The following is a 25,073-nucleotide window of genomic DNA, read 5'->3' as shown; positions in this document are numbered from 1 at the left end:
AGAGAGATTTATAATACAAGATTGCATCTTTTTAATTATTTAATGGTGGGCATGACATGGTGAGGAAAAACCCAAGAGAGATAAAATTGAAAAGGACACAGAGGGGAGTTTATCGGTTTTTTTCCAATTGGCCCTTTGTTTTCTTCTGCTTGCTTTCTCGGTCACACACAACCCCAACCCCCCAACTCACCACAATAACATCAACCCCCAACTCACCACAATAACATCAAACACTCACATTCTCTCTTCTCTCTCTGGGTTTTCTTTTCTTTTCTTATCTTGTTCACATTCTCGAGATTTGAGTCTGGAGGGACAACAAAACCATAAACCACTACTGTTTAGAGTTTGAACAAAGCAGAAACCTTTAACCACATTTCTCTCATTTCGTTTCATTTCATCGTTGAGTTTCTTCTTTGTCTTTTGAGTTCTGAGACAAAGAAAGCTTAGAGAAAGTTCATTTGAGTCATCTGATGAAGGATAGAGGAGGCTCTCTTGGTGGAGAGACCAAGAGAGAGCCTGCCCACTGATCACACCTACAACAAAGAAGAAGAAGACGAAGAACACCAGCTATTCCTATAACTTTAGCTTAGCTTAATTCTCACAAAAGCACCTTTCTTTCTTCACCCATTGTTTGTTTCTATCCTTAAACAGTTAGCTCTTGGCCCTTTTAACAGTTCAAAACACCATCTGTATCTCTGTGTTTCTCCATCTTGGCTTAGATTTGGTGTGCTTCAATTTGCATGGCACTTGTTATGGACAAAGAGAAACACAACCAAATGGATTCAAGCAAGTATGTGAGGTACACACCAGAGCAAGTTGAGGCCTTGGAGAGGGTCTACTCTGAATGCCCAAAGCCTAGTTCTTTGAGAAGGCAGCAGCTCATTAGGGAGTGTCCTATTCTCTCTAACATTGAGCCCAAACAGATCAAAGTCTGGTTCCAGAATCGAAGGTATAAACAAATCAGAAGCATTTGTATACCATTTTCTGTTTTTGTTATTGTTTTTCTTTGATTTTACCATTTTCATTTGGTACATGGATCTCAGACCCAGTTTTTTCCTCATGTTCTACATGAGATGAGTTGATTTTTGTTGTTTCAACTGAAGAGCCAGTTTTTTGGTCATGTTCTACATAAGATGAGTTGGTTTTTGTTGTTTCAACTGAAGAGGAAATGTGGGTTTGGTTTCAGAACTGGTTCTTAACCGTTTGCAAAAGCAGAGTTTCTTTAGGGAGAAAAAGGCAACTTTTTTGTTATTTTACAATGCAAATCTAAAGCTTTTCTTTTGTTTTTGAAAGGTTCTGTCTTCAATTTCTCATTGAATTTGCATCTCTGTAAGATTTAATTTCCTGTTATGGAAATTTCTCTCTGGTAGGTCATGGAGTTTTTATTTTTATATTTGGCTATGTTTGTTTGTTTGTTCTTAAATAGATCAATTTTTTAGCAGACGAGTTTTATTAAAATTTTGAGCAGACTATTGAAGGAACGTACAGTTGATTTCATCGTTGGATGAATAATCCTTGTCTTCTTTTACTGTTCGATTTTTGGGTGTCTATATATTTTAGTTTTGTTTTTCCCAAATGCAAGCAGAAATTCGCAAGGTTTTTCCTTCTGTGATCTTTGCAGAACCCCATAAAGGCTTTATTGAATGTAAACATTGCTTTCGTGTCTTTTGGAATTTTAATGAAGGATAGTGACTTCTCAGTTCACTTTATTGGATTATTATTCATTTTTTGTGATTCTTTCTATGTTTATTACTGTTTTCTGAGTGTTTGTTGTTTGTTGTCTTCAACAAGCTCAATTAGTACATAATTCTTTAATCCATCAAAAATGGAATCTTTGGCTTAGAGCTTTAATAAAATTGGTTGGACTGCAGTAACGTTTATCTGAAATCTGAGCTACGCTGTATAATTTTAATGCTAATCAGTGTTTGATGACGACTTCTTGTAATATATGAAACTAAACAATTTTCGATTTACTTTCTCAAACAAGTGACTGCAATGTCAGCATTCCAATCTGTTCATATGTCTGAACTTGCATTTGCTCACCTTTTCCTTGTTGAAATAGATGCCGGGAAAAGCAGAGGAAGGAATCCTCTCGACTCACAACAGTGAATAGAAAGCTGTCAGCCATGAATAAGCTGTTAATGGAAGAAAATGACCGCCTGCAGAAGCAAGTCTCTCATTTGGTTTATGAGAATGGATTCATGAAACAGCAACTGCATACCGTAATTTTCTCCACCTTTACTTGGGGCATATTTCAGTTGTAGATTCATTTAAAGCTTTCCTGTTTCTCCTTGTTTTACATTTCTACTCTTTTCCTTGGATATCCTTACCTATATCTTAATATGGATATTTAAACATTTTTCACTGAGGTTTAGAACTATTATACTTGATATAAATTGTAATGAGGGTTAGCAACTTAACGTACACATGCTAATTTTTATTTTTTATTTTCCTATTGCAAGTAGGCATCTGGAACGACCACAGATAATAGCTGCGAATCTGTGGTCATGAATGGTCAGCATCAACAACAGCACAACCCAACTCCCCAGCATCCTCAAAGGGATGCTAACAACCCAGCTGGGTTAGTACTTGGTGTCCTTGGAACCAGTCAAAGCAATTTGTTTTCTAATTAGTAAAATGAGTAATATTTTGTTTTTTTAATGCAGTCTTCTAGCAATTGCGGAGGAGACCTTGGCAGAGTTCCTATCTAAGGCTACTGGAACTGCTGTCGACTGGGTCCAGATGATTGGGATGAAGGTAATTAATCTTGAAGCTTTCAACATGCATAGATACATGCATGTGCTACTAAACTGCAATGTGATTTACTATCCCAGTATTAATTTTCAGCCTGGTCCGGATTCTATTGGAATCGTCGCTGTTTCCCGCAACTCCAGTGGAGTAGCAGCACGAGCTTGTGGTCTTGTGAGCCTAGAGCCCACAAAGGTATATATAATCTCTCCTCAGTTCATGTACATAGGTCCATATAGCATTAAAACACTTTCTGATGCTTTCATTCTACTGTCTAAATTGTATGTTGATTTCCATTATAGGTCGCCGAAGTACTCAAAGATCGTCCATCGTGGTTTCGGGATTGCCGATGCCTTGACGTACTGAGTATAATTCCTGCAGGAAATGGTGGAACAATTGAGCTCTTATACATGCAGGTCCGTTTTTGTGAGTGTTATTTCTTATGCATGTAACAGTAACTGGAATTCTTCCAAAATAATTTACTGTATGCTACTTAGTATTCTTAATCAGCACATATTTTTCCCTCCCAGACTTATGCACCAACAACATTAGCTGCGGCTCGTGACTTTTGGACGCTAAGATATACTACAACATTGGAAGATGGTAGTCTTGTGGTAATTTCACGACTTTTTTTATATTTAAGATGTTGAAATATTTATGCCAATATTCTTTTAAGCATATGATTTGACATAACTTAGCTCAGTTAATAAATCTCTGGAGCTTAATGTTACTGTTGCATCTTACCATCTAGAAATTCCATTACAGGTATGTGAGAGGTCATTGACTTCTTCTACAGGTGGCCCGGTTGGGCCGCCATCTGCAAGTTTTGTCAGAGCTGAGATGCTTCCCAGTGGATTTCTTATCCGTCCGTGTGAGGGTGGTGGCTCCATCATTCACATCGTTGATCATGTCGATTTAGATGTGAGAGAATATCCAATTATCATTTGTCATTTACTCGTCTATTTTAATTGCCTTATTTAGTGCCTTTATATGTTCAGGCCTGGAGCGTTCCTGAAGTTCTCAGGTCACTTTATGAATCATCCAAAATCATTGCTCAAAAAATAACTGTTGCAGTAAGTACTATGTGGAACAGTCAATCGAGTTATTTACACTCTAGCCTATTCTTCCTTTATTAACCTGTCTTTTTAATTTTACTGTTCAGGCCTTGCGTCACATAAGGCAAATTGCCCAAGAAGCCAGTGGAGAAGTTCAGTATGCTGGAGGTCGCCAGCCTGCTGTATTGAGAACTTTTAGTCAAAGGCTGTGCAGGTTAAGCCCCTCAGAGACTCCAATATCCTCTCTTCCCCCACCTGATCACTCTTCATATTCTTTTGGAAAATAATGCTAATAGTTTTTGGAATTGGGGCTACAGAGGCTTTAATGATGCTGTTAACGGGTTTGCGGATGATGGTTGGTCCCTTTTGGGTAGTGATGGTGCCGAGGATGTGACAATTTCCATAAATTCATCTCCAAACAAGTTTCTTGGCTCTCAGTATAATGCATCCATTTTCCCATCTTTCGGAGGTGGGGTGCTGTGTGCCAAGGCATCAATGTTGCTGCAGGTATGGCATGTGAAAGTTTATTGCTACTTATCTGGGTATTAAGTTGAGTAACAATAATTTATCCTTGCTCCAATTATTGCCTTTTTTGACTGTAAATTGGAATGTGCAGAGTGTTCCTCCTGCTTTGCTTGTTCGTTTTCTTAGGGAGCACCGATCAGAGTGGGCTGACTATGGGGTTGATGCATACTCTGCTGCAAGTCTTAGATCTAGCCCTTATGCAGTTCCCTGTGCAAGACCTGGTGGCTTTCCAAGCAGCCAGGTTATTTTACCTCTTGCACCCACTGTGGAGAATGAGGAGGTAATGCAGTCATACTCTCAAATTAGTTTTAATCATTCCGGCCCAAACTTGAGTATTAATCTGCTTCTAAATTGTTTACTGCTCACTCTTCTGCAGTTCTTAGAGGTTGTTCGGTTAGAGGGTCATGCATACTCTCCTGAAGATGTTGCTTTGGCGCGAGATATGTTCTTATTGCAGGTTAGTATTTTGACTCTTGTTTGTGTATATATATACGCCTTCTTTAGATTGAAATTTCAATTTTTATATCATCAAGGACTTTGATATTAACACATGTTTCTGATTGATACTGAGGCAGTTGTGCAGCGGAGTTGATGAAAATGCAGTTGGTGCTTGCGCTCAACTTGTGTTTGCACCTATAGATGAATCATTTGCCGATGACGCTCCTTTGTTGCCATCTGGTTTTCATGTCATACCATTGGATGCCAAAACAGTTCAGTAACATCTGTAGTCTGATTAAACTCACAGTATTTTCCTGTATTTATCTGCTATGATTATATTTGATTCATCTTTTTTCTTTGTTGCAGGATGGACCAACTGCAAATCGCACATTGGATTTGGCCTCTACACTAGAAGTAGGAGCCAGCAATGCTCGCCGAGTTAATGAGGGTGATGCAAATAGTTACAACCTTAGGTCAGTTCTGACCATAGCCTTCCAATTTACATTTGAGAATCACATGCGCGACAGTGTAGCAGCTATGGCTCGCCAGTATGTGCGTGGTGTTGTAAGCTCTGTTCAAAGGGTAGCTATGGCAATTGCCCCTTGCCATCTCAGCTCCCAAATGGGACCAAAATCCCTTCCTGGTTCTCCTGAGGCTCATACTTTGGCTCGTTGGATTTTCCGAAGCTACAGGTATAGCTCTCAAATGAGCTTTATCTTTGCGTATTTGCCTGTATTGATGTGGCATATCGTTGTGGCGAAGATCTGTTTAGCAGTGAATGGTCCTGTTTAGTTGCGCTTCACTGAACATTTGGTATTGTTTTTCAGAATCCACACTGGGGCAGAGCTCTTTCGACTCGAGTCCCCGTCTGGTGATGCTGTTCTGAAGCAGCTTTGGAACCATCCAGATGCAATCATGTGTTGCTCTGTGAAAACAAATGTAATTGCCTTCTCAATTTACACCAAATTAACGAAGTAAATGCGCGTATATACTCATCATGGTTGTTAAAATAAAATTTTGCAGGCATCCCCGGTGTTCACTTTTGCAAACCAGGCTGGACTTGACATGCTGGAAACAACTCTTGTGGCTCTCCAAGACATCGTGCTTGACAAGATTCTGGATGAAGGTGGACGTAAAGTTCTCTGCTCGGAATTCTCCAAAATCATGCACCAGGTAATGACCCTAACCGATTTAAATGGTTGGCCTTAGCTATGCTATGCTTAGGGTGGATTCATGTGCATGCCAGATCCCAAATCATACATCAGAACTCGTTGGGTTCTGATCTTTGATTTGTAGATTGCTTTCGCTTGCGTTTAATTGTTTACTCATAGCCACTTTGCACCAGTTTCTAACCAACTTTTGTGGATCTGTTAGGGGTTTGCATATCTGCCAGCAGGAATATGTGCTTCAAGCATGGGAAGGCCGGTATCTTATGAGCAGGCTGTTGCATGGAAAGTTGTTAATGATGATGATTCCAACCATTGCCTGGCGCTCATGTTTACAAACTGGTCTTTCATGTGATGGAGAATCGATCCCAATAATACTTAAGCTATCTACTAAGTTATTTAGTTAATTCTAAGAGTACTTTAGACATGTATCTTAATGTAATGTTAGCCAGTAGCAGCAGAATTTCATTGGAGAATCTCATGTCTCCACTATGGATGCTAATAATTTGGCTGAATGGATATGAGTATGGTTAGTATGAAATTGTAATCTACTTTTGGTATCACATTACTTAATTGTTTTTGAACTCTCATTCAATGGAAACCTGACCTTGTCTCACAGTGATTAAAATAGGTTCAGTGGTAAGAAAGTTAATGAAGCTGAAATTTTACAGCATGTCCCTTAAAAGTAGAGGCACGAGAAATTCACAATAGAGTTCTTAATGAGAAAAAGGCACAGCAATCAACTAATAAATTTCCACAGCAATCAATAGTCTACTGTGAAGGGTTTCAGATGGGGCTGCTGACTAGTCATTATCCAAGCAGTAGAAGCCATTACTTTGGCTTAAAACCCCAAACTGCTGCATTTCTGCAACACTATCTCTATGGGAAGGAGGACAAAAATTTCATGAAGAGGCATTAAATCCAAGGACAAAAGGAGAGACAGAACCCTTACCTATTAGGCTCCATCATAAAGTGCAATGCTATAATCACTTTGCCCTTGTCTGATTCAATAAATGAAATGACCTCCCAAATCTATGAAACTACAGAATCATGATGATGCAAGGAGCCAAGCAGATCACACAGTGATTTTCTCTGAAATGAGTTTGACTCGAACAAGATGTTTTTTCCAAACTGGTGTAGAAAGTTGGATCATGATTACCTATAATTAGCTTGAAACAAATTTTGAAACCAAGAGAAACTGGGGAAGAACCTTGTATCCTTTTCCCTAACAATGATAACAACTAGGCAATTGCAACTAGAAATAAATGTGAAGGGTCTCATCTTTAACCACACCAGCCAGCAGTTTTACTGTTTGTAGTAACAATTGGATTTCTAAAATTCCAAGTGGTATTTCAAAATCCTTTCAAGAAAAACCAGTAGACGTCACCTGATGGATTCTGGGGTAAGTGGTCATGTGGAGTTTAAGTCATAAAGACCGGCGTGGCCTCAACAGTGAAGTCATTTGGTCCCAGTCGTCTGACTTTTCTGCATGAATAATGGATCATAATATATGCAGAATATATCAAATTTCATTCATAAATTCAATTCTGTTTGGTATTTAGTAACAGTACAAAACCATACCTACAATACCAGAAGAAAACAATGAAACAGTACCAAGTACTACAACCAGATGTACAATGATGATTACTTATCTTAAGGCAGGAAACAATTGCAATGATACCCCTCTAAAATTTGCTCATTGCATTTCAATTCCTAGATCCAAGATGGTGCTAATTTGTTCAACTAATATCGAGTTGGATCACTCATGAAAAAATGTAATTCTACATAATCTCTTACATATGTTCGTTAACGAACATAAAATTTTAACTCATTTCCGAGAGCCTCCAAGTGAAAATTATTAACCATTACTAAACAACTATATACCGCTTTTATATGTGTTTCGATCTAATCTAATCCCAACTCATTTCCGCACCATAATCAGTGTCAAAATTAACACTTAGAAATGAAAACTTATTTACCATTACTAAACAAAAACCAAAATTCCACAGACCAATATGGCAATATGCAATAAATAAACTTGAGGGATCACACAGGAACAAACTAGTCCAGGAATCAAAGCTAAACAGAGTCCCATAATTTGAAAGAAGGGGGACCAGAATCGTTATTTCTGTTGTTAAAGAGGGGATTCAGAACCATCAGTGGACCCAAAAAGAATCTCAGTCGCTCTCTCTCTCACTCACAGAAACCTCGCAGAGCTTCAGACCACGCCAATGGCCACCAATCCACCATACCCGAATACACACAGAAACCTCACACAAACCCTAGAAATAGTCAAGGAAGATGACGACACAGATTTCCCATTCAACACCCGGCCAGGTCACCATCACCCTCTGTTTGATCCACGTGTACATCCCCTTCAATTAAAAGACGTGCCCTTAAACCCCATGCCTGCCTCCGATCTCATCACCCTTTGGTTTCTGCTGTGCTGTATTATTATTGCTCCTCATCTCATCAGATCTTACGTATATATTGCTGTATATGCTAACCCTATTCTCTCTCTCTCTCTCTCTCTCTCTGTATGTGCTAACCTAGACAGTGAAAGACTGCAGCTACAGTCTACTTGTGAACCCCCTAAACTCGTAATCAACTTCTATCACGTGATTTGACAAGGGATATCAAAGACATCACCAAATAAAGGCTAGTGGGTTTTGGATCTTGTTGCTTTGGATTCGGCAAATTTACCATAAGTGTGTTAAATTGTTTGATCTTTGATTCGGGAGAGGATCAACTAAATACCCGGCCCAGTCTTGTCATGGCCATTCCTGCCTGTTTTTCACGTTACCGGATTCAGTGTTTCCCAACTAATTCAATGTTTATAATCGGGAAATTTCCATATTACATCAATCAATTGATTTCATCTTCTTCTTTCCAACTTCATAGGTGAGATTTATTTCACATGTGTACGTGCGGGAGTAAAATACATATTGGCAAATTAACCATCACTATGTGTTGGTGATTCCAGGCACGTAGCCATAAGTTCTATTGAAAATAACACCACTGTTACGCTATTTATATGACTTATTTCTCATTCTTCAATAATTATGTGTTATATGGGGACTGGGGTGCTAATATAATTTTGAGTACTATACAAGGGTGTTATGACCTATTTAATTGATGTGACATAGTGTATTGTTGAAATTTTAGTCTTAAAAAATCATTAAATATAACACTCAGTTTATGTCCAAATCCTATAAAACCAATACCAGAACCCCTAAAATAAGCTGTTTGAGATGGAAAGTCATATTTTAGGACAAAAACCAAAGTTCAGCACCATTGTTAAAATTGCCCTAATATCTCATGTTTTGGCTATTTTTGATGTGTTCTTCAATATTCTTGATTGAAATCCAAGCCATAGAACCTTCAAATGAAAAAGCTTACCCCAATATTAAATCTTACCAGTCGGATCTAATATGCCTGCTGCTTCGTCTCAATTGTAGTCACCAAAACGATATAAATCTACAATTTACTGCAAGTGCTTGATCATGAAGCTCTAAATCATGAATCTCCATTCTCTGCTCTTGGAAGTGTTAACGTAATTAATTAGCAATATTGACCGCATTCTAATCTCAGTCTATTTTACTATAGGGGCTATTTGTTGCAATAAGAGCACGTACAACACTTGTGTCCATAGTATTTCCATGTAAGAACCAGCAAGCATTTATATACACAACGATACCAATGTACGGTACGTAATAATGATAAATATGGTGTATTCTGTATATCATGCCAGCCATGCCCACATACATCATCATCCTCGACCATGCTCGCAATTCATACATGCATACATAAACATACATGGTGGTTCATCACTTCACCAATGAGGAAGGTCATATTGACGTTGGGAAACAGTACTCTCTCTCTCTCTCTCTCTCTCTCTCCAGTGTTCTCTGTGTAGTTTTTAAAAGGGGCGTGTGAGTGCGAAAGGCCTGTAAAATTTCGAGTCTCGCGCCTCCTTCGTAGCTTAATCTAAGCTCTTAAGTTTTGCGTATTACTTATTCTCATTGCCAGTAAAAAGTAATATTTATTGACATGATCTCTCTATCTTTTGGTGCAGAGTAAATTAAAGTCACTGTTTTTCTCACATGGAGACTCCCAAAACCCTACTTTCCCCACTTTTCTCAAATTTTAGAAATTTGGTTTGCAATTTTCTTTTCCAGATGGGTGGAGATTCAGACCTTTCAGCACAAGCGTGGTCCTAAAAACCCTCTAGTGGAGTGCTTGCTTCTTCCGACGATAAGAAAGATCACTTTAAAATGGAGGAAAGACATAAAAAAACTGCGAGGAGCTTCAGCTTTTGAAGCCCGAGCTGGACACCTAGGTTTAGTTTCTGGCTTAATTGACTGTCTCAGAGTGACAGAGATTGAGATCTAGGATCTTTTGGTTGTTGCAGCTCTTTAAGATTTGGTAGGGTGGCATATACCTTGCTAGACTATCATGATCTGAGAGTGGGAGAGTGACTTTCAGGGTGTTTTAATTGTAAGTGGTTGGGGACTTGGGGTTTAGGGTTTTGACTGGGGGGACTGGTTGAATTTGTCTTGTTTTGGTGAAATGAGGGGGTTTTGCTGTATTGGGGAGAAGCGGCAGACTCTGTAGCAGTGTAGTTGGACAGTAGTATGATGATGAGCACCATGAGGTAGGTTTTTGGGTTTTGTAAGTTGAAGAGCGATGGGTTGGTAGATTTGTATGGGGGATTTTTGGAAATAATTAGTGTGGAGTTCATGATTGTTTCCTTTAGATGTTAATAGGGTTTAGTGTTGGACCAAACGAGATACAAGTTGGGTTTTGGGTTCAAATTTCCGACCTTTGCATTTAATACTCAACTAATACCCAATATATTTGTAGTGTAACTCGAACAAAAGTCTACAAAGAAACTCTCAATCTATGTCACAAAATGATTACTCATACCACTTAAATACCAAGTGTCCATGAAAGACTTTGATTTTCAAATTGTAGACAGCTCTTCTGATCTTAGTTTTAAAAAAATAGACGACAAAAATCGCAACTAACATGTTGATAGACATGTGCAACACTTCGTAGTGTAAGAAGTCCATCTTCTGTATGATATATAGCTTATTAGGAGAGCTCTATCATCAAGCGACCTTAGCTCAGTTGGTAGAGCGGAGGACTGTAGTTGGTATAACCATCAGATATCCTTAGGTCACTGGTTCGAATCCGGTAGGTCGGATTTTTTTCTTTTTTCAATAGAGTTTTTTCCCAAATCCAATGGGCCTCTTAATAACTTAAGCCCAAAACATGAGTTGCGGTTCTTCTTCTTTCTGTTTGATCATCATAGTTGCAGAGACTGATAGACCAGAATGGAGCAGCAGACTGAGAAAGAAGCGATTAGGGAAGCATCAGCTGAGGTTTCCAATGAATTCAAAACCCTAATTGATGCCCAGGATTTGGATTCCCTCAAACAACTTCAGCACCTCATGTATTCTTCTTCTTCTCTCCTCTCACTGAGCTTAAAGTTTGAATCTTTATTTGGTTTCTCTGATGATATTGATCTTTTAATCCTCTAATGTAATACTGTGATTCTATGCTGGTATATTACCCAATTGGGTGTTTGTAAATTTCGGCAGAAAAAGGAAGAGACTTGATTGATATTTTGTTTTCAAGTATTGTTTTTGACTGTGAATTTGTGATATGAAGATTGAATTGGATTGGTTTTGTTTAATTGATGGTGAAGAAGTGTGTTTTATATGATAAAAAGTAGAGATTGTATTTATACATTGAGCAAAGGGATTGATTATGCAACATTCTATGTTGTTTGAGTTCTTAGATTGCATGTTTGCAGATCTTAAAAGGTTCAGTTCCTGGATACCATAGTTTGCTTGCTTTGTTATGATTATAATTTGGTGCTTTGATGGTTAAATCCTGAAATACACATGATGGATTTTCGCGTCTGTGATTGATGATATCTGTTAAAAGTTAGCACAGGGCAGTTTGAAAGTTTAGCTATCTGATTAGCGTATGTGCAGTCAAACCGCATAGTAGGAAGCTTAGATGGAAGTATTCCCATCTATGATTTTTTTCTTTTTCATATTGATAATCATGTGAGAAGATTACCTTGATTACCTTGTACTAGAAGAATCAAAATGCAGCCTGTAAGGGTTATATGGTCAGCTTATACTGAACTTTGTCATTCTTGCTACATTACATGATTTATGGTCGATCTCTTGTTGGTGCTAAGTTTTCTTGCATTTTGGATAACTTTATATGATTTCACAACATTTCGTTCGCCCATTTTAATTGCAGATTGGGGAGGTTGCAAGATGGCAATGCAGTCCTGTCACACTTTAATGAAGTTTCACAGAACTGCTTTGCTGAGGTTTCTGGAGATTTTGCTAGAAACACACGCCTTTTACGGTCTATGAAGTCTGATCTTGAATACATATTCCAGAAGTTAAGGTGTGTTCCTTGCTTGATCTTTTCTTTTTTAGAGTACTCACCCATTTTGTGTGTGTGTGAAGATTTAGTATAGTTTCGTACCAAAATAAAACAGAAAAAATAAGTGTCTATCAGTGGTATCTCTAAAAAGTTCTCTAGCCTGTACACATCCAGATGGTTTAAGGGTTTGAGAACTTGAGATTGTAGCCATTTTCTACAATTGTATTGGAGAAAATTTGGAACATTTCTGAGGGACTCAGCCCACAAAGCTACAAGGTCACATAGGCACACCTGTACAGAAGAAAAAACGAGGCTGAGCCCTGTGAAATGAAGTAATTTACTGATGTCTCAACTTCCAAGAATATGTCAGTTTGGTTCTAGCAATTTCATCTGTAGTGCATTTGAAATTAAATTTGTATTGCCAAGCGTTCTGACTTCTGGATCATTTGATCAACAAGAATAAGCTATATATTACTGACTCTTGTCTTCATTAAAATAGCATGGCTTACTTTTGTTTCTGGAAAATTTTCCTTCAGGGTTTTGATATTCAATTTGGTAGTGATTACATTTCATCATCCATCCATTTTGATGATGGGCAAGGTTTCTATTTATTTCACATAACTTGCTCTTTGTTGCCTTCCTGCCCTTAATGTGTTTTTACCTTTTGTGCTTCATCACCATGCCATTACTAAACGAAATGTTTATGAATTAGCCATATACATCTTTTACTCTAATACCAACCCTTCAATAGTCCTATATAGTTAAATTCTTTGCACTTTCTCTTTTTGAGCAGAACCGTAGAACCAGTGAGTGAGTGAGTGACAGATTTTTGTAATATGACAACAGGAGCATGAAGTCAAGAATTTTGGCTACCTATCCGGATGCATTCCCGGATGACTCCAAAAAAGAAGTACATGACCAAAGACCAGACCTTGAGATGCCTCTTTGACACTGTAAAACATCCAAGTTTTCTCTTGGAAGCATTTCCGGAGTACTAGAAAGCAGTCATGTTCTGTACATTAGAAAGCATATTTCTCTAACAGTCTACTTTTATTATGAGTTGTGTACTGTGTGATTTATGATATTCCCTATATGATTTTTTCAACATCTGTACGTGATTTAACCGAAATGAGAAGTATTCCCAATTCTCAATAGTACTGTATTGATCGTCTTTTATGAGAGCTTATTCGGTGAACGGCCCGTGTATGTACACGGCTTGATGTGCAACCCACGCGCCATGCATGAAAATGTGGCTGTTGTTTGGGTTTTGTCAGAGATGATTATATAATAATACATGTTCTATGTCTTCCTTATTACAAAAGACGGAATCCTTTCTCTATCAAATATGTGATCCAGACTGAGATTGATCCCGAGCAGCGGAAGAGAAAGCAAGTGAGAGAGAAATATGTCGAAGCAAGGGAGGGGAGGGTCGGCCGAGAACAAGTTCCGGATGTCGCTGGGTCTTCCGGTGGCGGCGACGATCAACTGCGCTGAAAACACCGGAGCCAAGAACCTCTACATCATATATGTCAAGGGAAAACTGGATCTGAGGAAGTAGGTGTTGCCGGCCGTAGTGGTCCATCAGAGGAAGCCGTGGCACCGAAAGGATGGAGTAACATGACGAGTAATATGGGGCAACGGGGTTTGGGTACAGAAGAAACGATTTGGATAATGATAGGGTATTGAATTTGACATCGTTCATCTCCAGTTTCGTCTTTGTCGTCGTCGTTGTTGTCTTCGTCTTATCGGAGTTGCAGGTTCTATCATGGAGTTTCAATCATCGGTGAACATGATGAGTCGGCAAAGTACTTAAATATCTCTGACAACAACATGGCTTTGGTGCTTTACCAATAGCATAAAAAAAGAGGCACGTGGTGTGCTTCTCAGCATAAATGATAATTAACTTATCATATTTGATAAAATGACATTTTTTTAGTTACAGATAAATAACACCTTATTTTGCTTATTTACATTTTTATCGTTATCTCTACAATATCCTACTGTCAATTTTTCAAACTTTTATTTGCTCAGTATAATTAGTCCATAAACGAATACATTTGCATATATCTTAATACAAATGGTATACCACATTACTACGCACGTTCTAATTCACGTGACTCAAATTAAAAATAAAAAATTAAAAATTCTAACCGTTGGACGTGATTGCCGCGCTAAAATATGAATATGGTACGAAATTCAAAAAATTGTGTAATCGTTCGAGTTTTGATATACGGGGTTAACCCTAATTAGTACACTACATCCCTAGGGGCAGCCATATCGTGTGGTTAAAATTAAAAAATATATATTATATGAGTGGATAGATTGGATTATTCAAAGATTGGGGTAATTTTCGGGAATTTTTCGAGCAACAAAGTGATTTTTAGAGAATATTTGATAATTTTAGATCATTCAAAATTAAATAAAAAATTAAAAAGAATACGTGACTCAATTCAGACGGCTCATTTGTCTTTTAATTGATTTGGCTACTTCAAATTGCTTTAAAAATAGCTACAGAGCCCAAATAATTCCGGAATAATTACTACAATCTCCTATTGATGCGTTATATCTACTCATATATATGTTTTTGGATTTTTATATTCAAGTAATATTGCCGCTCTTAGAAATATATGAGGTAGAAAGAGTTAATCGTATGGATTGAGGCTTAAACATTACCGAAAATTAGTGAATTATAAATCACGACCATAGTACACTATAACGACGGTATCATATGGTCAGTTTTTATAAATTTTAATCTCTCAACATAGTTAGTTTATAAACGAATTCTTTTACATATAACTTAATACAAATGTTCTACGACATTACAAGACACCTTGTAATTCACATGATTAAAAATAGCTACAGGGCCCAAAAAATTCCGGAAAACTTACTACAATCTCCAAGTGATGCACTCTATCTACTCATATAAATTTTTTTGGATTAGTTATATTCAGGTAATACAGCCGCTCTTAGGAATGTATATGAGGTAAACATGGTTAATTGTGTGGATCGAAGCTCAAACATTACTGAAAATTAGTGAATTTTAAACCACGACCATAGTACACTATAAAGACAATATCATACGGTCCATTTTTTCTAAATTTTATTCTCTCAGCATAGTTAGTTTATAAACGAATACTTTTAGATGTAACCTAATACAAAGGTTCTACCGCATTACAAGGCACATTGTAATTCACGTGATTAAAATTTTGCAACTGAAATTCAAACCTTTGGATGTGATCGTCACACTAATATATGGATATTGTATGAAATTCAAGAAATTTCATAATCGTTTGGGTTTCGATCTACACGATTAACCATAATTAACATAATACATACCTATTAGTAGCCGTATGTGTGGATAAATTTATTTTAAAAACACTATATGGGATAGAGCATATTATTTAAAGACTGGGGTAATTTTCAGAGAAATTTTCAAGCATCAGAGCTATTTATAAGATTTTTTTAATTTTAAAAATATGTAAAGTCACTTAAAAACTTTATGTGGTTTGCAATGCACCACATGGTGATTTTCTAGCTCTATATGAGTCTTTTAATTTCTCAAACCTTCTAAAACTCTTAAAATTATCTCGGATGCTCGAAACGTTTTGTGAAAATTACCAGGCACTCAATAATCTGTTCTATTTAACCATGTAACAACTTTGAGAAATTTATCGTCGGAAAAATACGACTGCCTTTATAGCTTAAGGATGATAAATAGGTTCTACCTCGTGATCGAGACCTAAGCATTGATGAAAATATGTACATTTTTAACCATCGCTATATTTCACCATCAAAATGACATCTAACAGTCGATTTGGTTAAATTTAGGTGAATGAATTATAACATACCAACTAAATTGGTTTGACTAGTTTATTATGTTTTATGTTACACAGTAAGTCTCTAAACCAACAATTCTCATAAAATTATCTCCGTCTTTGAATAATCCACTTTATCCCCCCATGAAAAAATTTAAAATAATTTTAACCGCACGATACGACTGCCCTTAGGGAGGTAGTGTCCTAATTAGAGTTTATCACGTAGATCGAGACACGAACGAAAATGAAAATTAGTGAATTTTTACCAAAGCCATATATAAGTTAAGTGATCATATCCAACGGTTGAAATTTCATTTTTTGAATTTTTGTCACGTGAATCACAACGTGTCTAGTGTTGTGGTATAACATTTGTATTAGGTTATATGTAAATGTATTATTTTATAAACTAACTTTGTTGAGAGAATAAAATTTATAAAAACTGACCGTAGGATATCGTTACTATAGTATACCATAGCCATGGTCGAAAAATCACTAATTTTCGACAATGTTTGGGCCTTGATCCACAAAGTGATATATTTATGTCTCATACCTTCGTAATAGCGGATGTGGTACCCGAATATATTAGTCAAAAAACATTTATATGAGTAGATAGAGCACATCATAAGGAGATTGTAGTAATGTTTACAGAAGTTTTCGGTCATAGTAGCTAATTTTAAAGTATTTATGAAGTTGTTAAATCATTTAAAAGATAAATGGAGCGGTAGACTTGCGCCACATGTACTGTTATATTGTTTAGTTAATTTAAAGTGATCTGAAAATCTTCAATTACTCTTTTAAAAATAGCTCCGATGCTCAAACAATTATTCCAAAATTATCCCTGTGTTTGAATAATCCGCTTTATGCACCAATGTAAAAAATTTAAAATAATTTTAACCGCGTGACATAGCTGTCTTTAGGGAATTAGTGTCCTAATTAGATTTTATTACGTAGATCGAGACATGAACGAATATGAAAATTTATAAATTTATTATCAAAGCCATATTTAAGTTCACTGATCATATCCAACAGTTGAAATTTCATTTTTTGAATTTTTATCACGTGAATCATGTACTCCTTGTTATGACTGCACAAGGTAGCTCCCCGTCATTTTATTTTATTTTTAAATATTAATTATTTAATTTAATGTAATATAGTATCAACATATAAATTCCACAACTTAAATTGTAGATTATTAGATTTTTTTACTACATTATTTCCCTAAGGAATATGTTTTAGAGACAATGATAAAAATGTCATTTTATGAATTAAACAATTAATTAAGTCCTTTATCTTATGCTAGGTAGATAAACAGAGCAGCACACCACGTGCTTCTTTCTTGATGCTATTCGTAAAGCACCACAAGTTCACAGCCACGTTGTTATCAAAGAGATTCAAGTACTCTCCTGCTCATCATGTTCACTGAACCTCCATGATATATCCAGCAACTCCGATAAGACGAAGACAAGAGCGACGACGGCGAGATGGAGGTCGCGGCCTGCAAAGCTACAACTCCAAATTCATTACCCTATCTTTCATCACCATCCAAATCTTCTCTTCTGGACTCCAAAAATAATTTCGAAGACATTTCCTTTGGGTATATGTAAGCCTAAATTATTCATTCAAAACCCAATTCAGTCTATCCTTGCTTTTCCATCGATTTGAACCTAATCCCAAGAAGCTTCATCACTCCACTTCGGCATCTCTGCCTTATCTCTGGAGAAATCAAGCACCACTGGCGGTTTTGAATCCCTCACGCGGTCGTACTCTCTCACCGGAACTGGATTATTCTTGAACTCGGGCTTGGCGAGCGGCGGCAAGTCTTTGAGGAAATCGGCGGGTTTCTTGGTGCTGCGACATAGCTCGTCTTCCACCATGAGGTCGACCTCGTTCTTGACGGCGGTGCTGGAGTAGTAGTTTTGGTCGATGTAAGGTAATGCGTCGATGATTTCCACGTTGGTTATGAGGACCGGCCATGATGGACCTTTCGACGGAGCTTCTAACATTAAGATTTCGGTGCTAGCGGCGCCGGTAGTGGCGGTGGTGGTCGCCATTGTTGTGAGCTGTGTGGGAGTGTCCTATCACATCTGAAAGCTGCAAAAAATAATTAAAGAATTCCTCAAATCCATTCAACCTCACTCGCCATTTTTCTGCCAAGTTGGTGTGTGACCCCAAACTAGCTCCACGTGGAGGAATGAATGGTCAAGATGACCCGTGCATCTATACGGCCCGTGCACTGAATAATTTTCGGTCTTTTATCAACATTGATTATTATAGCTTATAAGTCCTTAAGCATCATATAGAAAAACTTGGGACACTCAGATTTATGTTCAGGGTGTTGAACTCCTCTCTGTGTGCGTGAAAGTGATACATGCGATTGTGACTACACATTCTTTTAGCCCCTCCACAATATCATGCAAAACGAAGACGGTGCATACAAAACCATCTCCATTTGCCTAATATTAACCGCATGGCTCTCTCCCACCCATTTGATTCTCACCAACTCCAACCTATAAACTTCTGTCTGAAAGCTCACACTTTTCATTCCCACTTCCCTTCATTATTTGAGCTTCAAGAGACTGAGCAGAGAGCACCAGTAGCAGTGGGGAAAATGGCGGGAACCAGTGGGAGGAGCGAGAGTGAGAAAGAGAAGACAAAGGTAAGGGAGAGGCAGAGAAGGGCCATCACCACTAAAATCTTTCACGGTCTGCGCAAACACGGTGGCTACAAACTCTCTCCTCGGGCCGACATCAATGAGGTCCTCCGCCATCTCGCTAACGAGGCCGGCTGGCTTGTTGAACCTGATGGCACCACCTGTCGTTCCAATGTAGCTCCTCAACCTTTTCCTCTTTCCCTTTCTCTTCTTACAGTATAGTCTGTTAACTTGTTCTATTGCTATGTGAAATGTGAGAGAAGGTGGTGAATTGCTGTCCAGCTTGTGGGATCTCCAAAACAGGCACTGCCACAGCAATAGCAACGCCAACACCGAGCAGCAGTGTGGTCATGGGCGGCGGTGAATGCTCGACAACAGCTTCGCCACTTCGACTGGCTGAATTTAACAGCAGTGGCAGTGTTATGCGCTCAATCTGCCCATTGCCCTACATGTCCGAAGGTGACCTACACCACCAGCAGGAGGCCAGGGCATCCAACAACACCACACCTGTTGCCTCACCTCGCTCTTAGAATTCTCAAGTTACACAAAATGTTTAGTTTTTGTTATGAAAATGTCAAATTAGTGTTGTAGTATGCTATTACAGTTTACAGAAAGACCCACCACAAATGCATTATAATTAGAGATGATGAATAGAATTTTCACAATCAAAATTGATCAAGCACTAGAGCTCTTGCGTGATTGTAACATTTGCTTCACTTCATGTAGTTTATCGTTTCTCCACATAAGTAAAGCTTCTACAAATTAGCCACTACCCTCAGCAACAGTTCTAACTCTAAATCATGGCATCCATGATCCAGTATTTCTCATTAACTCTACAGATGAGGGATAATTAGCTTGCATACAGATTCCATAAATCAAGTGAAACCAGGTATTTCTCCTGGCATTGGAGCCAATTCATTGTTACCGAACCTTTCCTCGTCATAGAATGAGGCACGGACCACTCTACCACCAAAGTATCGACCATCAAGGTCAACCAATGCTTTGGTCGTTTCTTCAGGTCTCTCGAACTGCACAAAGATCCTTACCGCTTCATCAACTGGGAAATTTGGCTCCGTTATCTCAAATATGAGCACCCGGGTCACCGTACCATACTTTGCACACTCTGATGCTACTTCATCTTCTAACTCATCATCCACCTGACCGGGTCCCACCTTCAAGAACAAAGGACACAACATCAGCTTCCTATTTTATATTAGACATTCACATAGAACAAGCTGGAAGACATCATTATTTGCCTTTTTTAGCCTGAACGGTTTACATGCATCCGTCAGGGTAAGTTCCTACATTAAACTCATCATTTTCCTAAAAGTCAAAACAATCTTATTGTCAGTTGTTTCTCTCAAAGTAAATATTACAGGAAGAACTTGGGCAAAATCTATACAGCAGATGAATGTACACAGTCTGTACAAACCTTTACGACATCTCCAGTTCAAGGAGAAGTAATTCTCAACCATCTAAACATTTAATGATACTCTAAACCAGTAGGGATGGTTATACTTAAGGTCTATATAAGGAATAGTGATGGCATACAACTAGAACAGTTAAGAACAGGCTAGACTTGATAATTAACATTATAGATAAGAAATTTGGATGTAGGCACTGATGGCATACAATTAGATATAGCATGAGAATGGTTCAAAGGAACTAGGCTTGATAATTAACACTATAGACAAGAAATTTGAATGTAGGAACTAAGAGCACGAGAAATCACAGTATCTTAGAACCTTTAAGACAGTCTTCAAGATAGTTCATATGAAAGGATCTAACAACTGACTCATGACTTTATGAAAAGAAAAGATTTTGAGACACCACAGTGAATCAGAATTTGTAAGAAAATCTTCAAGCTGGATCATATATAAAGACCTAAGAGCTAAGTGCTAACCTCACTTTTCTTCTAGATGTGAATCTATAAACCACAAGTACACCTAACTCGCAATAATGATGATCCCTAGAGTACGAGGACAACAAAGAATTTATAGCCCTGACTGATAGTCAACTAATTCAACTTAAATGTAGGGAAATACTTAAAAGTATAAGATAGCACTTTTCTAAGTTATACTAGATACCTGGATGGTAAGGTTTAAGCATAAAATTAAGAAATTATACATAAAAACACATAGAAGTAACATTACTTCACTTCTTCAGCTTCCATAGACATGTTACGTTAAATAGAAGCAACTCATGCTAGCAAAACTTTAATGCCTTTATTTAAAGCTGGTGGAAATAACTACGAACATACCAATTGTTTTCAATAATCTAGGTAAGATTCCTAACATTAAACTCTTCAATTTCTGACATTTTCAGCTGAAGGAGAACTAATCCTCAATTATCTACACATTTAGGACTACTAAAGGAATGGTTATGGAAGTCTATATACTGATGGCATACAAGATAGAAATTGCAGTTCATATTATGGTTAAGAAGAGAATATGCCTGATCATTAACATTATAGATTAGAAATTTGGATGAAGGCACTAAGACCACAAGTCACCACAGAGTCTCAGAACCTTCAAGACAGTCTTCGAGCTGGTTCATATGAAAAGACCTAAGAGCTGACTCATGAGTTTTTGAAAGGAAAAGAGTAAGGGATGCCACAGTGAATCACTTCAGACAATCTTCACGCTGGATCCTATGAAAAGACCTAAGAGCTAATTGCTTACCTCACTCCCATTTTAGATGTGATTCTAAAATCACCAAGTACTCCTAACCCCAGTAAACAATGACCCCTAAAGAATAAGGGCAACGTATACAGCCTCTGGAGAATTCTTAAACATAAACCGGTCATTAATTAAGTTAACTAAAGCAACCTAACTGATCAATTTAGGGCCAAAAAAAATTAAAAATTCATAAGATAATGCTTCTCCATGTTATACTAGATAACGCTTCTCCATGTTTAGTAAGGATGATATGAAAAGTATACACAAACTTTTAGAAACAAGTACATTTCAGAAAGCTCTCAGTAGTAAACTTTACACATTGTTCACTTCTTCAGCTTCAATACACATGTTAGTTTATATAGAACCAACTCATTTCAAACAAGCATAAATTTGGCTTTAATAACTAATTTCAAATTTACGGTTTGATTTAACATCGGCCTGTTCAATTCTAGGCTAGTTTAGACTCAACTAAGAACCAGGAGATATCCGCATACTCATCCCCACAACAACACTTATGCAACATGCTATCAATAAGAGGTACATAATTCAAGCTACACTAAATCGCATATCGCATCCTCATCAATTCATCACTTTCAACAACAAAGTAGCATACTTCCAAACAAACATCCACACACGCAAGCATAAATCATCAATGGCAAACCACACGCATACCATGTTTCTGAGCAGCAGCACCCTCGTCGGCGGCCCATTGAGACTGACACCTTTGGCCTTCTTCTCCGGCTTAGTTTCACTAGCATTCACAATCACCCCTGCTCGCCTATCCGTCTTCTTAGCCATCAATGGAGTAGTGATCCCCTGCTCCTGCTTCCCAAGCCCCTGCCCCTGCTTCCACCCCATTTTCGCCATCATTCTCTGCGCCGCCGTCATCTGCCCTCCTGCTCCCACCCCCAATCCTCCACTCTCCGACTTCCCTATCATAAAACCATCCGCATTGCTCGGCGGGGACGGCGACCTCGCTTCTGCTGCCGGATCCGCCGCAGCGCCGCCGCTCATCGCCGCCCTCCTCCTCCACGCTTCCTCGCCGGAAATGTTCAGCCTTGCCTCTCCCAAATCCCTATCTCTTTCTCTCTCCTCCCTCTCTCTCCTCTCCTTCTCCTCCTCCTCGATTCTTCGCCGATCGAGCTCCCGCCGCACCTCGGCCTCCATCGCCTTCTTCTTCCGCTCCCGGCGGTACTCCTCGTAGTCGTTCGGCCTCGCCGGATCGTACTCCTCCAGCACCGTCGACGTGACGCCGACCAGCGCCGGCTGCTGCAGGCCCGCGTCGCTGTGCACCACCACCGCGGCGGCGACTTTGGACGGCGCCAGCTTGGGCTTGGAGTGCGATTTGAGGATGGTCTGCGGTGGCGCGAAGATCGAAGAGGGACGGCGGAGAGTCTGGGGAGCCATTTTGGTGGTGGAGGACCAGACGGTGGAGTTGGTGGGCTTGTTGTCTTCGTCGGCCGAAGACGGCGGAGGGAGGTCGCCGTAGAGCCCGCCAAGCATATTTTATTATTTACTGGGGTCAGTAAAAACGTAGAGAAAAGATTGAATCTTGGGGGAGAGACTAGGGATTGAAAAGAAGAGGTTGTGGGGATGGGATTTAGGGTTTTGGGGGAGCGCGCTTGAGAGAGAGAGCCAATGGTTGCACACAGTGAACAAGCTCTGTTTTGTCAAGAATTTTGTTTTTACATTTTGAGTTACTTATTCACGGTTGAGACGGTATTTACTTCTCAACTATTTTGTATCCGGCAGATAGTATTTGTATTCGGTAGATGAATACAATTTATATATTTGTTTCACTGGTTCAAGACAATAGAACTATTTGGCAATCCAAGAATGCACTAAAACCTAACAACTAAGTTGGCCGTGAACTATCATGATTTAGCTTGATTCATTAGCTATAACCTTTTGTTAACTCCACCGTGTGCTCTTCTGTAGTGAGAGGATACGACACCAAAACCGGCGACAGCCATACATGTTTACAAAATTGGCAATGGTCAACACAGTGAGGGTTGCTGTGGTGGTATACATAACCATACATGTACGTTTTAGTATCCTATCAAATTTACAAAGTGTAGACTATATGCAATACACGAATTTTGAAATGTATAGTATCCTCCCATACTTTAATAAAGTTTATACGAATTTTAAGACTTTTAGTATCCTCCCATACCTTTATATAAAGTTTACAGAAGACCCTCTACAAAATTAAGTAGAATGATATATCAAATATCACCAGCATCAATAAGTTTTTTTTTTTGAGACAATGAAAACTCACGACAACAGCTAGTTACATAAGAATGTTTGGTATCATCTACGTACGAGTGTTTAAACTAGTCCATCTCACAGAAGATACATTTTGTATCAGCCAAAGGGAATAAGGTTCGCGTTGGATTATGGTCACACACATAAGGTGAGCAAGCCATCGATTCCATTGAGAATCATCACAACATGATGTATAAGAGTAGTCCAGACCGATCCTCTTCTCGATTTAAGATCGCTGCAGTCAATAGTTGAGTTGTTTGATTAGAACATACCATTGGATAGAGCAGCTGGTTTCATCGGAGGTCGAAGTTATTGGTATGAATTTGACGATCGAGTTTGTTCTTGACACCGATGGTTAATAAAATTTGAGGGAATTGAGATGAACAATTAATGATTAAACAAGTTATAGATCTGGAGATCTAAGACAATGACAATAATTATGAATAAACCTAGAGAAAAACAAGAGTTGACCGATCAACATTGCAGCCAAACCACTGTTTAATTGAGTTGTTGTGGCTTTGATCGTCGTCTCCGACGTGGTTTACTGGGAGTCCCAATTGTTGATATATTTTGGGGTTTTAAGGTTAGGGCATAAATGTTCATTCAAGTTACCTACATGAAACACAACCCTTTTAAGATGAGGTACGACGGTTCCTCACACGGTTGGCTGGCTTATAATGACGAGCTTGTGCTGACATTGTTAAACCCTTTCACCAGGCATTCCATTACTTTTCCACGACCCCTGGATGCTCATCTACGAAGAACTTATATTAGATGGGTTGAGCTGGCCGCAGACCCATGTTTGTACCCTAATGGTTATGAGATTTTGGTACGATACTATAGTATATTGAATGGGGAGACTATTTTTGTATATAGTCTGGCATATTTTAGAGCAGGAGATGATAAATTTACAGAAAAAGTTGGTAGTGCAAATTTATTATAAATGCCAGTTTGTTCTTTACCAGTTGGGAGTTGCCCAAGTTTACTGGGTATCAACTTTAGCACCATACCAAGTACCAACTCTTTCAAATCTCTTGATGAAGTATTTATAATTAAAAAGTCGGAAGATATTGTTGCATCGTCCGGGGGAGACTTAATTGTTGGTTAAGAGGATTCAATCGATAAAATTGTCTGAGAACTGCATACTAGTTTTCAAATTGTTGCATGAAATTGGAGATATGCGATTAAGAGTCTTGGAAGTGATGTTTTGTTTTTTGGGGATCACAGAACAACTGTGTTTCCGCATCAGATTTTCCCGAGTGTGTTCCGAATTCCATATATATAAAGATGACGTTTACAATTTGGACGAAAGGAAGGTTTGG

At 38.4% G+C, this 25,073-nt stretch overlaps 5 protein-coding genes and 1 non-coding gene across 6 annotated transcripts; 4 read left to right on the top strand and 2 right to left on the bottom strand.

Moving 5' to 3' along the window:
• Window positions 1-210: 210 nt before the first annotated feature.
• LOC126789180 (homeobox-leucine zipper protein ATHB-14-like) lies at window positions 211-6,473 on the top strand. Its single transcript, XM_050515271.1, has 18 exons — window positions 211-949; window positions 2,063-2,222; window positions 2,466-2,581; window positions 2,667-2,757; window positions 2,848-2,943; window positions 3,051-3,164; window positions 3,279-3,362; window positions 3,514-3,669; window positions 3,747-3,821; window positions 3,911-4,017; window positions 4,121-4,310; window positions 4,420-4,608; window positions 4,705-4,785; window positions 4,904-5,038; window positions 5,133-5,458; window positions 5,594-5,705; window positions 5,790-5,939; window positions 6,141-6,473. Exons 1-18 carry the CDS (start codon window positions 741-743, stop codon window positions 6,285-6,287), a joined length of 2,538 nt encoding a protein of 845 aa, XP_050371228.1. The 5' UTR covers window positions 211-740; the 3' UTR covers window positions 6,288-6,473.
• Window positions 6,474-11,047: 4,574 nt separating this feature from the next.
• TRNAY-GUA (transfer RNA tyrosine (anticodon GUA)) lies at window positions 11,048-11,138 on the top strand. The gene is given in 2 exon segments: window positions 11,048-11,084; window positions 11,103-11,138. It is a non-coding gene; the product is annotated as a tRNA-Tyr (tRNA).
• Window positions 11,139-11,244: 106 nt separating this feature from the next.
• Window positions 11,245-13,520, top strand: LOC126788220 (uncharacterized). Its single transcript, XM_050514192.1, has 3 exons — window positions 11,245-11,387; window positions 12,212-12,364; window positions 13,190-13,520. Exons 1-3 carry the CDS (start codon window positions 11,269-11,271, stop codon window positions 13,290-13,292), a joined length of 375 nt encoding a protein of 124 aa, XP_050370149.1. The 5' UTR covers window positions 11,245-11,268; the 3' UTR covers window positions 13,293-13,520.
• A 4,302-nt stretch (window positions 13,521-17,822) lies between these two features.
• On the bottom strand, window positions 17,823-18,209 carry LOC126786889 (pre-mRNA-splicing factor SPF27 homolog). Its single transcript, XM_050512853.1, has one exon. It carries the CDS (start codon window positions 18,207-18,209, stop codon window positions 17,823-17,825), a length of 387 nt encoding a protein of 128 aa, XP_050368810.1.
• A 416-nt stretch (window positions 18,210-18,625) lies between these two features.
• Window positions 18,626-19,338, top strand: LOC126786888 (BES1/BZR1 homolog protein 1-like). The gene is made up of 2 exons (XM_050512851.1): window positions 18,626-18,982; window positions 19,072-19,338. Exons 1-2 carry the CDS (start codon window positions 18,626-18,628, stop codon window positions 19,336-19,338), a joined length of 624 nt encoding a protein of 207 aa, XP_050368808.1.
• Window positions 19,339-19,515: 177 nt separating this feature from the next.
• LOC126787760 (DNA-damage-repair/toleration protein DRT111, chloroplastic) lies at window positions 19,516-23,123 on the bottom strand. The gene is made up of 2 exons (XM_050513660.1): window positions 22,159-23,123; window positions 19,516-19,980 (listed from the first exon to the last, which is right to left on the bottom strand). Exons 1-2 carry the CDS (start codon window positions 22,987-22,989, stop codon window positions 19,684-19,686), a joined length of 1,128 nt encoding a protein of 375 aa, XP_050369617.1. The 5' UTR covers window positions 22,990-23,123; the 3' UTR covers window positions 19,516-19,683.
• Between the last annotated feature and the right edge of the window lie 1,950 nt (window positions 23,124-25,073).

Source organism: Argentina anserina, chromosome 3 (genome assembly GCF_933775445.1).
Source record: "Argentina anserina chromosome 3, drPotAnse1.1, whole genome shotgun sequence".
Classification (NCBI taxonomy): Eukaryota; Viridiplantae; Streptophyta; class Magnoliopsida; order Rosales; family Rosaceae; genus Argentina; species Argentina anserina.
Note: the sequence above shows the minus strand (reverse complement) of the source record. Positions and strands in the feature narration are given on the sequence as shown.

Coding starts and splice junctions, on each gene's coding strand:
- LOC126789180 (XM_050515271.1), top strand. CDS start 741: ATGGCACTTGTTATGGACAAAGAGAAACACAACCAAATGGATTCAAGC. Junction 3,363..3,513: donor TGGAAGATGGTAGTCTTGTG/GTAATTTCACGA, acceptor ATTCCATTACAG/GTATGTGAGAGGTCATTGAC. Junction 5,459..5,593: donor TGGATTTTCCGAAGCTACAG/GTATAGCTCTCA, acceptor ATTGTTTTTCAG/AATCCACACTGGGGCAGAGC.
- LOC126788220 (XM_050514192.1), top strand. CDS start 11,269: ATGGAGCAGCAGACTGAGAAAGAAGCGATTAGGGAAGCATCAGCTGAG. Junction 11,388..12,211: donor AAACAACTTCAGCACCTCAT/GTATTCTTCTTC, acceptor TTTTAATTGCAG/ATTGGGGAGGTTGCAAGATG. Junction 12,365..13,189: donor TACATATTCCAGAAGTTAAG/GTGTGTTCCTTG, acceptor ATATGACAACAG/GAGCATGAAGTCAAGAATTT.
- LOC126786889 (XM_050512853.1), bottom strand. CDS start 18,209: ATGGCGACCACCACCGCCACTACCGGCGCCGCTAGCACCGAAATCTTA.
- LOC126786888 (XM_050512851.1), top strand. CDS start 18,626: ATGGCTCTCTCCCACCCATTTGATTCTCACCAACTCCAACCTATAAAC. Junction 18,983..19,071: donor GCACCACCTGTCGTTCCAAT/GTAGCTCCTCAA, acceptor ATGTGAGAGAAG/GTGGTGAATTGCTGTCCAGC.
- LOC126787760 (XM_050513660.1), bottom strand. CDS start 22,989: ATGCTTGGCGGGCTCTACGGCGACCTCCCTCCGCCGTCTTCGGCCGAC. Junction 19,981..22,158: donor TGCTGCTGCTCAGAAACATG/GTATGCGTGTGG, acceptor TTGTTCTTGAAG/GTGGGACCCGGTCAGGTGGA.